The 17,233-nt window shown below is 35.6% G+C and overlaps 1 protein-coding gene across 7 annotated transcripts in view; it reads left to right on the forward strand.

Moving 5' to 3' along the window:
- The window catches only part of elavl4 (ELAV like neuron-specific RNA binding protein 4), a 176,947-nt gene that overhangs the window by 18,585 nt on the left and 141,129 nt on the right, over nucleotides 1–17,233 (forward strand). The window contains exon 1 of one of the 7 annotated variants that reach the window (XM_049486073.1): nucleotides 14,405–14,832. The exons of the other annotated variants lie outside the window; for them this stretch is intronic. Coding sequence (XP_049342030.1) covers nucleotides 14,824–14,832 — 9 coding nt within the window. The 5' untranslated portion in view covers nucleotides 14,405–14,823. Of the gene's footprint in view, nucleotides 1–14,404; nucleotides 14,833–17,233 lie in introns of those variants that run through there. 7 annotated transcript variants of the gene reach the window in all.

Below are 17,233 nucleotides of genomic sequence, written 5' to 3' on the forward strand. Positions count from 1 at the left end.
ATTTTTTCATGATTTTCCATGCCTTTAAGACAAATTTCCATGACCAAACAATTTTAAAACAGTGCATACATTGACAATAAAACCAAAAATCAACTAAAACTATGATTGAAATAGATTATTATTAAAATATTAATATTAAAATGTGTGTCAGATCCTGAGAGCTCAATTACTTAATTAACTGAGCTGATGTATTTGTAGCTTAAAATAGATCCCCGTCGATAAACGGAAACAGAAAGATTTATAGAGCAAATTTCCATGACTTTTCCAAAACTTTCTGGGTATTTTTATTTTTCCAAAACTTTTCCAGGTCTGGAAATTGCTATTTTCAAATTCCATGACTTTTCCAGGTTTTTCATGACAGTATAATTCCTGGATGTTAGATAAGATGCAAATTAACTTATATGTTAGATCTGTACAATATTATATATTATATATTATATTATTATATATGACTTATTCAGCGTGTGAATGCGCAAAAGTCACAAATGACGTTCAATGTCACATATGGCAATTTCACATATGACAATTATGTAAAAAAAAAAAACACAATGGTAGATTATAGATAAGATTGTAGATAGGATGTTAGAAAAGATTCAAATCAACTTAAATTCCATTAAATTAGAAGATATTTAGACAATGAATCAATTTGTGTCCAATGTGTCTACTCACCTGTAATATGCTTGTAACATAGCTTTCTCATATAAGATCTCATGTGCACATAATTAATAGTATAAATGTATTATATTCAGTTAATATATAGTAATCTTATATATCAACTAAGGTAATATAATAGAGCTCAACAATTTAAACTTAGATTTAAACGTAACATTTATCTATTGCAATTCTATAAAAAAATTAAATTTGGTACACATGATCTGTGTCTGGTAGATATACATATACATATACATATTAGAAAATGAGAATGAAGTTTGTATCAGTTTGTATCAAATAGGAAAAAAAAAAGGATTTGTCATTGCGATGTGATTTCTGCACACTGTGATGGTGATGCTAAAATTATATATTCAAACTAGGGAGGGTCAATGTACATAACATTACATTGCACTTAGTGGACACTTTTCTGAGGCTTAATTTGAACACAGAAATGTGTGTGTAAAACATAATATATATATATATATATATATATATATATATATATATATATATATATATATATATATATATATATTCTGATCTAGTAAAGTGAAGAAGAAAAAAATCATTAACCCAAATCTTAGGACAAAAAAAGTCTGATGGTATTTGCCATTGCAGTGTGATTACTGCACAATATATGCATGTATCAGTTCACTTTCTACAGAGAAGTCAACAAAACTTGGAAAATTCTCGGTGACGAACCAAAGTACATTTTTGGAGAGGTTTAAAAAAGCTTTTAAAAAAAAAAGCGTCAGAAGAGAGAGGCGGCTTTAACACAATCGAGTTGACACCTTGAGCGGAGTCTACACTTCCCCATCTTAAAATAAACCTGCGATGACTGAGGGTGAAAATTGAGAGGAAAGGTATGCACTTACAGGAGAGATTTTCGCTGAGTTGAAACAATTATCACCATGTCTCTCGCATGTTTCAGCACGTCGCCCTGCAGCGAGAGGGCTCTGAGATATAGCACGTCTCTCGTTAGGAGCTCCGGAGGAAGCCGGGTGATCTCCGGATTCGACGGAGGACATGTGTCCAAACAGACGTGGGGTTTGTTCTGTGAAAACAGACAGAGAGATTAAAACTAAAGCATAAACAAGAGGCAATGAATCGACAGGGAACGGAAAGGTTAAAAAAACTATTATGCCGTGTGTGTATTTGTGCATGTGTGTGTGTGTATTCCAGAATGTGTGTATGTTTATAAACATGTGTGTATTTGTGAATGTGTATTTGTGTGTGAGTGTGTGTGTGTGTTTGTGAATATGAGTGTGTGTATTTGTAAAGGTTTGTGTGTATTTGTAAAAGTGTGTATGTGTGTACATGAATTTGTGTTTGTGTGTGTGTGTGTGTGTGTGTGTGTGTGTGTGTGTGTGTGTGTGTGTGTGTGTGTGTGTGTGTGTGAGTGTGTGAGTGTGAATATGAGTGTGTGTATTTGTAAAGGTTTGTGTGTATTTGTAAAAGTGTGTATGTGTGTACATGAATTTGTGTTTGTGTGTGTGTGTGTGTGTGTGTGTAGCCGGGCAGGATGGGGCAGGCAGGGTTCAATGTAATTAGTCAGATTGAGGACTGAAATGAGGCAGTGTGAGAGGAGGCAGGGGCCAGGAGTGTGTCTGCGTGCGTGTGTGTGTGTGTGTGTGTGTGTGTGTGTGTGTGTGTGTGTGTGTGTGTGTGTGTGTGTGTGTGTGTGCGTGTGTGCGTGTGTGTGCTGGGATGCTTTAATTGGAGCTCAGTGGCTGGTGAGGATCAGAGGTACTCCAGAAACAAAAGAGCAGAGAGAGAGCAAGAGAGAGAAAGAGGGAAAAGAGAGAGAGAGAGATAGAAAGAGAGGTGGCCATGCTGTGTGGTTGCCTGTGTGTGTGTGTGTGTGTGTGTGTTTGACTGTGCAAGCGGACAATCACTAAGTGACAATGTTCAGCCGTGGCTCAAACAGCAGATCAAAACAGTCCCTTCTTCACAGAGAATATAATATCCATATTAAAGTAAAGTAGATAAGCAGATAACTATCTTAATATTATTATTATTATTATTATTATTATTATTATTATTATTATTATTATTATGAATATTATTATATTTAAGCAAGCTAAATCAAAAGGTTTCAAAAAGATTTATCTCTATAGCTAAAGCAGAATAGGCCTCATTAAAAAAAAAACAATGGGAAACATAGTATATAGTTTTAAAGTCATCTACTTTAGAGCTGCACATAAAAGGCCATTTTTGCAGGATGTAAATAAATCAATTAGCCAGCTCGTTAGCTCATCACTCAATTTGCAGGCCCCTTCTGCTTTAATGGCTTTTTGACAGCTGATAAATGATGTCATTTACATTAGCTGGCCTGTTTTAAGGCTGTTCAGCTTGTGGTGGGATGAATCGTGCAGCAGACGCACACTATACCTGATTATAGTAGAGCCAATCACGCAAAACCACAAGGCCAGCAAACCAATCGGAGTCAGTTGGAGACTAAAAAAAAAAAACGCTCCATTAGTTTGTGTGCATTTATAAATTTGTAAATGTGATGCACTTTATATGCATGACGAATAAATGAGTATAACTTTAATTTATAATTTTGCAGTGCAGAAATGCATGAGCATGTGTGCACACACACACGCACACACCCTAACCTTTTGCGGTAGATGGCAGGGACCACTCAAGTCGCAGCTTCCTTCCCAGAGCCTCCATGTTCTGAAGCCGGAGCCTCCAGCATGGACTGCATGCCATCCTAATCCCTCAGACCATCTTCCTCCATCTGTCCTCGCTCTGCCACTGGTCAAACACACGCAGAGAGAGGAACACACTGCCCGCATGATTCATACTGGACGCCTTCCTTCGCCGGCTTCGGCTTACGTATCGCCTGCCTCAAGTGCATGCTATTGCAGTTCAGTCAATACTGTGGAGGAATCAAAGTAATTCAAAGAAATGACTCAGACTGCATGATTTCTCCACAAAAAAAAAAATGGGTGCAGTTTTTGTGTCTTAGGTCTCTGTATGTTGGATTTGCTAATGATTGAAATGCGCTACGTCAACACGATTCCGTCTTTATCTGTGTTTTAATTGTGCTGGTAGTTACTTGTGTTGATGAAATATGTTTTATTATTTAACTAAATAAATACTGTGCATGCAAAAAAAACTAAACATTTAAAAATGTGCAGTACAAAGAACTGACAATTTTAGGTTTTGTCAAAAACACAGCTTGTCTACTCCCTGTAGAGAAGTACCGTCAATAGAACAAGTGTCTCTGAATCTATTAATACTAAGCATAATGCTATAGAAGGGTATATAAAGCCCCCAGCACTGAGATGAGGAGCTGGGGATGAGATGAGGTGGTAAACATCCAGACATCCAGCATCTCTCATTGTTGAGATAAGATCCTTACATAAATTCACCAATATCTACAAGATATTGGAATATTCTTTTTGTATATATATATATATATATATATATATATATATATATATATATATATATATATATATATATATATACAGAATATAAATGTATATATTCCATATATATATACACACACATAGCAAAAGTCTCTTGTCTGGTGGTGTGTGATGTGGTAATGTGATATGGTGGGCGTAGTGTAGTGCAGTGACTAATAGGCAGTACTGGTTCTACAACAGAGCTAATTTGGCACTGCAAAGCAAAGCTGTGGGTAGAATCATTTTACATTGAATTTGAGTGCAAATTAAATAAATATGTGCATAAAACGCACTAGAAAAAGAGGAACATATTCTTTATACTTTGGTGTAATATATATTTTTTTATCATTAAAATGAAGTTAGATTAGATTGGGTAAAAAGACTTTAGTAATTTACAGTACAAACCATGTAAAATACTCACTTATGTATTTTGAATAGGAATGTGGATTCATGTTACTGTAATTTTGTAAGTACTGTATTCTGCAAGAGTTTAGAGGTCTGTAGGAGTGTTTTTCAGGCTGGTTTTGCAATATATAGGGGTAGAAGAGAAACATGGCACAGAACAGGTATGAGGTGTCAAGTAACAAAGTACAAATAACTTAAAAAGAATGTTGGTTCTCTCTACTTTGCTGGAGTAGACTCCTTAAATAAAAAAAAAGCCTTGTTACTTCTGTTTAATTTCAGCTTGTTTTCATTCTGGCTTCTCATCATTCAATAAAAAACCCTATCCAGATAAATATCTCCATTTAGAGTGAATCTGATTAGTGCATCCCAAATTTATCAACATTAACATTTTATATATAACATTATTGTCATTATGGCTTTTAGAAATATGTGTTTGGGGGTTGAGTCAGTGCACTATAGGACTCTGTGGGGGTGGCCTAAGCTTTTGCTTAAGCTCTTAATGGCTTTATTTTTTCCCCTTATATTATATTACTTTTACTTTTATACTTTACATTATTTTGAATCCAGTACTTTTACTATAAGAGTAAAAAGCTTGAGTTGATACTTCTTCAACTTCTACAGAAGTATTTTGAACTCTAGTAACTTCTATACTTCTACCTACAGAGTAATTAATGGAGATACTTTTCACACCTTTGTGTGTAGATCATTGTGACAAATAGGCAAATGGTTTTAGCTTGGGTTTCATTACAGCAGCAATACTATATAGAAAATGTTGGCACTGTAAACCTCCAACCATACAATAATATCAGCTCCCTAAATCTACACAGTGCCTGAAACCCTCCTTTTTACTGTTCCTGTTGGTGTCTTGAACAAGACTTTGCCGTAGACTCTCACGCCTCATAAATATTTCACAGGCACTGTTCTGAAGAGCTGCTGCGGCACTTGGCGAAGAGGGGTCATAGGTGAAGAGGAGAGATAGAGAGAAAGAGAGAGAGAGAGAGAAAGAGAGAGAGAGTGAGGAATGCTACTCTTTTAATTCAGTGCACCTAGCTTTCCTCAATCCATCCCTCCATCGCAGAGAGAGCAGGGACAGCGCCAAGAGCATCCATTTCTATAGCCGGCTCCTCTCTCCAGCAGGCCGCTGAGCACCGGTAGCAGTCATTAGCAGGCTACTCAGCACGCACCGAGAAGTGGAGAGCGCCCGTGCTCGCTCTGCTTTGGGTTAACAGCGCTGCAGAGTTTGGAGGCAGTGGAGAGGCGCTATGATAGCTCCCATCAGTGGCTGGCAGACTGCAGATTGGTGAACTCACACAGAGGTTAATGGACTAACTCAAGTTTGTCTGCGCTGCGATGAGAGGGGCCCTCGTATAATTGAATCAAACCTTCATGTGAATGAAGCCAAAAGCAGGTTCTCTCTCTCTCTCTTTCTTTCTATCAATTTTTTTCCCTCTTTCTATCATCCTCTCTCTCTCTCTCTTTCTCTCTGTCTCTGTTTGGTAGTGATCTGAATTAATGTGTTGTTGGGAGGCAGATGAGTGATGCATTTTGTATCAAAATGCATTGCAGCGGCTGGAAAAGTAAAGCACATTAATTCACACTTGTGGAAATCAGCCTGCATGCCAAAGAACTTTCCTAAACAACACAAGCACAAGTGCATAACAATCGCAATAATGGAATTTCGGAAATGTGAGTGTGTGTGTGAGTGTGTGATGCATTTTTATAAGTATACATACCATTTTATAGTCATTAATATTTATATATTTAACCACAATTCATAGTTTCAAAACTTTTACATATTTTTCATATACAAAATATACATATTTTTTTAGTACAGACTTTTAGTATATATGGATTAATTAATAAATGCATGTTCTAATTTTTTTCAAAAGCAGTGACCGACAATTGCCAGGTCGTTATTGTGTTTTACATAATAATGCAGCACTTGATTTATTAGACATACTATGGAACAGTGATTCTCAACCCAAAAGTGGGTTGCAGACACGTTCTGGGTGGGTCGTGGACATCTTGTAAAAAGTAAATACAGTATTGTTTTTTTTTTTTATAATTATTGCTTATCTGACATTGTGCTTGTCTTTTATATAGGTAAGGAAAAGAGACAGGGAGAGTTTTTTTATTAATGTACTCTGAATGCAGAGATAAAATGCAAAGAAGTGAAATATCTAACTGTGTGGCCTTATTTATTTTTGGGCAGTTTTAATATTTCATTTTATTGTCATGTTCCTTCTCACTTTCTTAGAAATTGCTTTTAAATTCACTTTGCATGAGTATGCATGTTTAAATGTGTTTTTATAGGCTAATTTTTCAAAAATAAAATGTTTTTTTTTGGTTTGTATTATATAAAAGTGAGTCGCAACTTAATGACCTTGAGAAAATGTGGGTCACGGGCTGAGAACAGTTGGGAACCCCTTGTTATAGAATATGATAGACATATTATAGGCCTTTCACAATAATTGCAATTTAATTACATGATCGACTTATCGTACAATATATGGATATTAGCTCAATATTTTTTTTATAATGAGAATATGGCCTATTGTGTTTATTTGTATGTTTGTTCACATATATAACAGTGAAAAGTATATAAGCCAATCCTGCTAAATTGAATCAGTGCTTCAATAACTGTGACTCAATACACACAGTGTGGATAGACTGCAATAGGTGAAGAAAAGAGAAGTTTGTATAAAAGGTATAATTCTATAATTGTTATATCAGTGGCATTTATTGGTCTTAAAATGACAATAGTATTGTTTATTGCAATAATTTCTGGGATAATATATAATTTACAAAAAATTATAATTCTTATTGTGAAAAGCTTAATAGTGTCTATCGTAACTGCAGTCTAAAATCACCAGATAATAAGTACAATATTTAACTATGACGCCTAATTAATACACAGCTGGGATGCCCACAAAGTATGCAAAGTGTTTTAAATTACCTCAGTAAAATAAAAAACACAACTCCTCTATTTATATTTCTACTTGCACAAAAGTAAAAGAGCTTCTTAATTCACTGCAATTTGCAAGCACCATTATTTTAATTCAGTATTCAGTATTATGTTATGCAATGCAACTCAGATACCTGTGCAGCACTAGCCTGAGAATCTTCACAAAGTTTGAGGTTCCCAAGGTCAGGAACACGTGTGGGAGGCTTGTGTGTCCACAGAGAAATCTGTTTCATATTTAACACGGCTGCTGGACCGTCATGCCAACACTCATTCTCATCAAGCTGCCTGAGAAGCACCAGGGGACGTCACACTTTGTTTCTGCAGGTACAGAGCAGGTACAGCAGATTTTGTAGGTTTAAGCTTTAGTTTTATATATCTAAACCATAGTCAAATAAATTATAAAAAAAAAATACAGTGTTCTGAATGTTCAATCTGTTTTATAATCTGCCTGTTCTTATAATTAAATATGGGCTTTCTACATTTAATATAATATAAATATTTGAAAAAATAATTAAAGTTCATAATTTTAACGTTTTTATTATCAGAATAAACTCAAGAAATACTACTATTGTATGTTTAAATAAATGTGATACAAAATGTTAACTTATTAACCCATTCAGACCTAAATTGTCTCCAGAGGTGGAAAAAGTGTAAGAATGCAGTTTTCCATCTGTAATGCACAGAAAAGAAGACTCTATTATTCTACTATAAAATCTATATAGACAATAAATCCAATTAACTAAAATATTTAATAGTTGACCATTTTTATTTCATAAACCATCCCTAAACACCATCTCTAAATTGCATTAAATTAGTAAAAATTAGCAGTTACTAAGTACAAGCACTAATGCTTTCTAGTGCAGTGGGCGGGGCCATGTTACTGTTTCATTAGTTTATAAACTTGTTCAATGGCTGGTTCATGATACATGATCATATAAATGATGTCCAGTGTAATGGATGTGGGGTGTGAAAGGTATGATAATTATAGATCTCTATATATCTCGAACTGAATATTATATATAATAATATATAGAATATTATTTCTATCTATTCAAAAACTGCTTCACAGAGTAAAGGAAAAGCAGAAATTATTGTTCAGAACCTCCAGGAACTCCTTCAAGACTAAGCGTCTTGAAGATAAACTATTCCAGGTGACTCTGAGACATGAAAATACTGAGATTAAAATACCAATTGTGCTACTTAGAATAATCTAAAGTATAAAACATATCCTGGTTTGTATTTGGATTTTTATAATGATACGTTAACGTGAGTTTAAATCTACTAGTGTTCCTGTTAGCTTTAATATAGTCTTTAATTCTAAATTTACAATGTAAAAAACATAAAAATAAAGAAAACGGATTAAATGAGAGGAGGTGTGTCCAAACTATGTACTGGTACGGTATATTAGCCTTAATATAACTTATTCTAAACACTGTTTTATTACAAGGATGTTGAGGAAACGGTAGATTAGCTAGGCTAATATAAAAAGGCAACTAGGTTAGTTAGCGATAGCTAGTTTAGCTTATAGTGTAAATGTAGGTTAAAAACTCACATAAAACACATAAGTGTACCTTAATATATACAATAATAACATAATGTAGGATATAGGGGTGTTTTTATTCATTTACAGACTTACCAAAAGCTCTGTGGAGTTTCGTTACTGCGGTTAAAGAAAAAAACATAAAGTTAACTCTTAATCAGCCTTTCCCTAAAACTGTCTCCATTACAATAGCGGACTTTCCCGCCACTCTCCCTCCCGCGCGCTCACCCCTTATGCGCATGCGCACACATAACACTACCCACGTGCGTCTGTAAGGGCAGGAGGCGGCTCGCGCTCATTAGCCATGCAGGTCGCGTGCAGCTGCGAACAACAGCGACAACGAAGAGAGGGATAGAGAGAGAGAAAGGAGGAGTGAAATAAAAAGAGAGAGAGGGAAAAGAGGAGTGATAGAGGGACTGTGAGCGAGAGGGAAAGAAAAGGAGATACAGTGAGAGAGAGAAAGAGCGACAGGGGGAGAGAGAAAGAGAGATAGCGAGAGAGAGAGAGGAGTGAGGGAGAGAGAGGGACAGAAAAACAGATACAGTGAGGGAAAGAATGAGCGATAGAGGACGAGAGAATGAAAGGAGTGAGATAGAGGGAAAGAGCAATAGAGGGAGAAAAAGAGAGAGAGGGAAAGAGTAAAAGATGCAATGAGTGAAGGAAAGAACAATAAAGGGAAAAAGCGATAGAGGGAGAAAGAGAGATAAACAGAGAGGGGGAAAAAGGGAAAGGAGGAGTGAGAGAGAGGAAGCACAAGGGAGAGAGAGAGAGAGGGAGGAAAGAAAAAAAAGGAGAAAGAGAGAGAGACAGACTGACTGGGAAAGAGGAGTGAGAGATATGGGGAAAATGAGGAAGCAGAGAAAGTGAGAGGGAGAGAGATACAGAGACAGAGAGGAGAAGAGAGAGAAAGAAGGCAAGAGGGGAGGAGAGAGAGATAGAAAAGGAAAAGGGAGAGAGAGAGAGAGAGAGGGAGTGAGAGAGAGAGGGAAAGAGAGAGGGATGTGTGAGGATGCCTTATGGGGTTTTTCCCCTTCACTTATCTGTCATAGTTGCCATAAATAGACAGTTTGACGTCTACAACATGAACGGAAAGGGAAAAAAGGAGCATCTGCATTCATTCAGGTGTTATGGGACCGCAGGGTAACATGGGACAGTGTGTCATCCAGTCCCTGAATGACAAAGCCATTTTTACACTTTAATTAGTCTGTAGGCCAGCGCTTCTCGAACAGTGGCACACAAAGCATCTCAAGGTGGCGTAATAATTGTAAAATAGGACTGTGTAACAATTAAAAACATGTTTACATAGCTAAAATCTTTAAAAACTGTAAAAAGAAAAAATAGTGTTATAAATACACATAAGTATATATATATTTTCCTTTTAAATAATTACCATAACAGTACAAATGTTTGTGTTTAGTATTTATCCTATTAGACCCTGTATGTAATGCTGAATTCATGTGCTAGTTGAAAGATCCTTTTGATTTCCACTTGAAGTCAAAAGTCACATTTATTTGCTTTGTTGTTGTAGCGACAGGAAATTAGGCGGTGCAATGTTTGTTATCACCTTCTTCTTTGTGAAAATCGCACAAAAAGGATAGTGTAACTACTGCAAAAAGCATATAAGCATATACTACACTGACGTATATGCTCATATGTAGCAAAAACATTTGCCAGTGGCGTAAGCAAATTTTTCTTGGTAAGATTTCTTAAAATAAGCAATCGCAAAGTGTCAAAATATTATCTACACTGATGGGCATGGTGGTCTGGAAGTGAGGTGTGTTCAGGAACATTTCTGGTGTATTGATATATATTGGCAACGTTAAAAACAGGTGCACACTTGCCAACAGTCATCAGTCAGTCGTTCATTGCTATCTTGGCAATGCAGGTGAGCTGTGCATACTTTTCCTGTTATTATGATAGCAAAGACACACTGGCACACCTTTAATCAAGCTGCGTGTTGCACGTTTAATGCCTCGCAGTCTTGTAAGTGGAACTTTTATCAAAAGTTTTACTTTGATAATGGGTTTTACATGGTTTTACTTTTAATGTAGGAAAGTATTCAAATGTGCCGTAAGCTCTTTAATTATAGTAGAGCTTATACACAATACCTGCATCCATTGTGTTTTTTATTTCTCTCGACAGCAGGGATGGGCAATTAATGAAACCACATTATACACTGGGACTGTTTTGGAGGACAGGGCAAACGGATTGACTGGAATTTGGCTCAATGTTAATTTTTCCTCTGTATTAAAAAATACAGTTATTTTATTATACTTTGATAAGGTGTGATTGGTAAGGGCATATGTTTCAGTTTTAGGCAATGCAAATGTGAAGCAGGCATAGCAAAAAAAAACGAAATTGTATTATTATTTAATCAACATTCACATAAACAATTGTTAACAAAATTATGTTATGTTTGCAATATAAAACAGCATTAAATTCACTTGATACAAAGTACTATTTGCTATTTGGTTTGTAGTCTAATTAATTTTGTATGTTTTTCTTGTTTATTAGGAGAAATCTAGTCTGTTTTAGGTTTGAACAAGTGCAGTAATGTCCTGTGAAGGAATGAGTATAGAAAATCAACTAGCAGTTAAATGCTTTGATGTCTCATTTTTCAAGGTACTAAGTCGTTATTTTGAGATACTATTTCATAGTTTTGACGTAACAAGTTGTAAGTTTGAGATACTAAGTCATTATTCCGAGATACTAAGTCGTTATTCCGAGTTGTTGATGTGATACTAATTAAAATTTTGAGATGATATCTCTTTGTTTTGTGATACTAGTTATTTCTTAGATGTGATCTTATTTTTTGAGATACTAAGTCGTTATTCCGAGATACTAAATCATTGTTTTGAGATGTTATCTCATTGTTTTGTGATACTAATAATTTTTTAGATGTTATCACATTGTTATGTAATACTTATAATCATATTATTTTGAGAGACTAAGTCATTATTTTGAGACGCTATAGCATCTCAGAATAATGAGATGCTATAGCGTCTCAAAATAACGATATAGCAAATGAGAATGTAAATGTTTTATATATATGCTATGTCCATACCTGTCAAGTCTCCCGTTTTGGCCGGGAAACTACCGTATTTTACTCCTCTTTCCCGCCGTCCTCCCGTATTAGGATTTTCCCGTAAATTTCCCGTATTATATTAAATAAAAAAAATGTAGACCACAGGCGACAGGGCACTGACCGCTATGTAACCAATCGCGGTGCCGGTTCAAGGAGAAAGTCCCGCCTTTCAGAAGAAACAGACAATCGGTTTTGTGGAGCGCAGTTTAGTGTGGGGAAGCCCCGCCCCCCTCCCTCCCTCGCTGTGAGTTCAGGCAGCTAGTCGGAGCAGCTGACGTTTAAACTAATCTGGATATACAGAGAAAGGTAAATAACCATGTAAACTGTGATGAGATTGTTTCTGATAGCTATTTAAAAAGACTCTTCTCTGAATCAAAACATAAATTAAACCCACTGTGTGTTTAATAAAATACAGCTAGTGACTCAGTTAGCTTAACTTTAGAATGAGCTAGATAGATGGTCAGGGTTTGAGAAAAATCTACATATATATAATGCCCTGCCCTGATGTGCCTGATCAGCCAATAACTATTTCATTTCCAAACTCTATTTTATTAGTTCAGGGCTAGTTTTAGGGTTTGTTAGAATTTGTTTAAATCTCAAGTATTGTGGTGTAATGTATTATTTAGAAGGGGTAGAAGAGATGCTTGAGCTGGAGAGAGAGAAAATGTGAAGAGGGCTGAATTTAACTGAACTGATTAGGACTGGACTGATCAATAGAAAGAAGTATTAATGAAAGATTATTAATTGTGTAGCCCCTTAGGACTATTATTTACTTATGGAATATATCCTTTTTGGTAATTTGTGCACCCTTCAATTTAACAACAATAATAAAATAAATAAATAAATAAATACAAATATATATATATATATATATATATATATATATATATATATATATATATATATATATATATATATATATATATATATAAATATATGTGTGTGTGTGTATATATATATATATATATATATATATATATATATATATATATATATATATATATATATACGTATATATACGTATGTGTATATATATATATACGTATATACATACATATATATATATATATATATATATATATATATATATATATATATATATATCATATAAGAGAGTGCATTCCTGCCAAAAAAGAGAAGATTTTATGTAAATATCTAGAAAAGAGTTTTCAATTCGGCTGTATAAAAAGAATTAGCTACATATGTAAGAATTTCCACAGCATTTCAGTGTCAACAAAGGTAGACTATCAGATTTCGATAGTCTAACTGTAGTCTGTAAGCAGTTCACCCCGGTTGGGCTGTTGGGGCGGCGGAAAAATTCCCTTATTTTTAAGTCCAAAACTTGACAGGTATGGCTATGTCTCCTTGATCTTTACTATAGTCACACGGCACGTGGCCGCTGCGTGGTCAAACAGACACGCTCAGGTCTCGTGCACGCGCTTTTACAATAGACCACCATACAAATGGTCCACCTGCCACGAGCGAAAAAAAAAACGGCTCAAAGAGGGGCGTCAACCAGGCGCGCGAGCGGCAGCAGCAGCCCACCCGTTTTCAGGGAAATCCCGCCCCCTTTGTTTTTTGATTGGCTACCATCCTTTCAGCATCCAATCAGAGCGCACCAGAGCTGTAGCGCTTTGTATCGCACACTGCACAGATACGAGGTGTAGGCTACTTGTGTACTTAAATGTGAGCGTGCAGCACCAGAGATAGCATATATAAAATATAAAGCCAAAGCAAACAACTGTTTAAAGCCCATTCCTGACACCTAAAATGAAATAAAAAATCCAGCACATATGTTTTTCTTTTTTCATATGTTTTTTAAGTAAATTGCTAAATTATTATTTTGTTATTTTGAGATAATATCTCATTTTTTAAGGTACTGAAATATTATTTTAAGATACTTAGTTACTATTTTGACTTATTAAGTCATTACTTTTGAGATGCTTAGTCATTATTTTCAGATACTAAGTAATTCTTTTAAGATACTTAATTGTTATTTTGAGATACAAAATCATTATTAAAATATATTAAGTCATTATTTAAGATACTAAGTTGCTATTTTGATATACAAAGTCATTATTTTAAGATACTTAGTTGCCATTTTGAGATACAAAGTCATTATTTTATTTTATTTTAAGTCGATATTTCCAGATACTAAATCACTGTGTTGAGATACTCATTATTAAGTCATTATTTAAATAGGCTATAATAAAGTGTAGATGTTATCTCACTGTTTTGAGGTGCTATCTTATTGCTTCGTGGGCTGCTTGTGTACTTGAGTGTGAGCGTGCAGCACCCACCAGCCAATCACAAGGCGAAGGGGGCGGGGCCTGTCTGAAAACAGGTGCGTAAAAACGCGCGCTCGGAGCCCTCGCCCTGTGTGCCCACGCTCAGCCAATGAGATTACGCACGGGACCGCGGCTGCGCTCCATAAATGGTCTGAAGGAAATGGGACGCACGCACTAGCTTTACCGATCCGAGCGAGACTGGGACCGTTTTGTTTTGTTTTATTCCTTTAAATTTGGGTTGATTTTTTTTTGCGTTGATTTTTTTCTTTAAACCGGTTTGATCCTCGTGCGTTTGCGCCTTTTCTCGCGATCCGGAGAGGGAAGGAGAGACGCTGCCTCTCGTTATCGTTAGCTGCACGGTTTTACTGTCCGCGAGCTCGGTCGTTTAGGCTGCCTAACGAGAAGCAGCAGCACAGCCAGGTGTGGACGGAGCCTCGCGTTTCCCTGCTCGGTACAGCTCAGACACGAGAATGGTCATGGTGAGTAGTGTGGCCTGAGGGGCTTTGTTTTGGGGTTAAGAACAGGATGTGGCTAAAAAAAAAAATTCTCAATTGCTATATAAAGAAAAACATGGCTAAGATACATATCGTACATTTAGATTAATCATTAAGCTCATCATTGTGCCTTAGGAAAAAAACACTTATTTTTATGAAGGAAAGGTTTAAAACAGGTGTTTTGGAACAATACAAAAAAAAAACAATATTGCGATATATATTATGTATTGCAATATGCAGGACAGGGTCAGGACACCACTCCTCCATGCTGCCCCAATCCGTGCACCGATGCAAAACTGCTGCCAGACAGTTCTAATCTAGTATTTCTAGTCTTTAGCCTCTTTTTCATTGTATATGAGGGATGAGGACGTGGACAGTAGCCTATATGGTGCAGACAGGCTTTTTTTTGGCTTGTTCTTTCAGGTGTGCATGAATTAATGCATCTTATCTTATTGCTTAGGAATAGTTAGGTAACCTATGTAGCTAACCTAGCTTGTAGAGCAGTGGTAGAGAAGAGTGTCTGTGTGTGTGTTCAAGTGTGTGTGTGTGTGTGCTGCCAGTTGTAAAAGACAAAAATACAAAAAAAAAAAAAAAAAAAAAACAAAGACAGGTGTGGTTTAGGGATGCACAATATATCGTTTCAGCATCAGCAATCGTAAGCAATCGCCATTGTGTGTCAAATTCAATGTAATTTTGCTGCTCAACACAAAAGAAAATATAAGAAGAGACTAATTATATTTTATATTTGCCCAATAGTATTTATTTAATTCTTTTATTTAAATAATAATTGCATTTTATGTTGAAAAGTATTTTTTTCCAGTCATAGTATGGTTATATGCTGATGTTAGAGCACACGTGTGATTTATATTACTTTGTCTAGTCCTTGCACCTTCCACATGCAACATATTGTTACCCTTGAAACAGCAATTGAAACAGATAAAAAAAAGTTATACATTCACACCTAGACTTTAATATGTCTTATTTTGTCCTGTTTAATTCATTTCATTGTGTAAATATGCTTATACCTGTATTTTTGAATGAATGGGATCTTCAGCAAAGTAGTAGTAGTCCTGTAGTAGTATCTGATGCACCCACCTGCTGTTACCTGCTGTGTATTTAGTGTATTTTAGTGTATGTATTTTACTGTATGCTATTTCTATGCTTTTCTATGTGAGTGTTAATTTGGTCTGTTTGGGTGAGGGACAAGAGCGGTAGTCTTTTTTGTTTCTGATTGGTGCAGGCTTTCTTGGGTTACTCTCTCAGGTGTGTGTGTGTGTGTGTGTGTGTGTTTGTGTGTGTGTGTGTGTTGCCAGTTGCACAAAAATCAGGTGTGGTTATTATACTATGCTATGGTCTATGCTGGAGCAAGTGTTAAATCAAGTCATTGTGTGTCATATTCAAGTTAACTTTATGTTAAAACAATAATAGTATTTTTTTGCTGCTGAACACAAAAGAAAAATATAGGAAAATAGTTTGAATAATAATTGCATTATATGTTGAAAAGTTATTTTTTCCAACCTCGATCGTACAGTATTAGTGTGGCAATAAGCTGATGTTAGACCATGTGTGTGTTAAATCCACCCTCCGTCCCCACTAAATGTGTTGTTTTAGACTTAATGTTACACTAGAATAAATTAAATGAGCTTTTATTAAATTATTATAGCTATTATTAAAAAGCTTAAATCTGTAGACACTTGAATGAAACATATGCACCTGCTACTTAATACCTGCTGGGAATTTAGTGTATTTTAGTGGTTTACGCATTATAGAATTGTATATAGCTTGTATATATTGTATATATTTTTGGACATATCATTGTATTAATGTGAATGCAATGTTGGATTTTAGCTTTTCTAGATTAGATAGTAGAGATTACTAGAAAGTAAGCTTTTCTAACATTGTTATTTTTTTAATGTTATTTTTCAGTTATACATTTTATATAATGGTGTTTTATGACCATGCATCCAGCTTACTTACTTATATTTAGAACAGAAGTTAATACTCTAAAACACTAAAACAACAGGGCCAAGAGTGGCCTTTTAATAAATGTTTACCAGAGCATTATGCAAATTTTATAATTATCATCGTTTCTTCAGCCTTCTTCAGTCAGGACTGAGGGGTGGTGGACTGTGTGAGTGTGTTAGTGTGTATTAAATGGGGGGGGGGGGGGGGGGGTACAAAAAAAACACCCTGCAGAAAAAAAAGAAAATCAGTGCCTGCCTTTTAGTGCCTGCCTTTTAGTGTGCATGCATTAGTGTTTAATTTATGTAGCCAGTGCTGTGCAGGCATCCTATCAGCGTAGTGCCTGTAAGTGCAATCTCTCATTGCGCTCACTCAAGCACGGACCTCAGCAGCGATTGATTGCTTTTGCTGGTATGGAAGGAAG

Source organism: Astyanax mexicanus, chromosome 12 (genome assembly GCF_023375975.1).
Source record: "Astyanax mexicanus isolate ESR-SI-001 chromosome 12, AstMex3_surface, whole genome shotgun sequence".
Taxonomy (NCBI): domain Eukaryota; kingdom Metazoa; phylum Chordata; class Actinopteri; order Characiformes; family Acestrorhamphidae; genus Astyanax; species Astyanax mexicanus.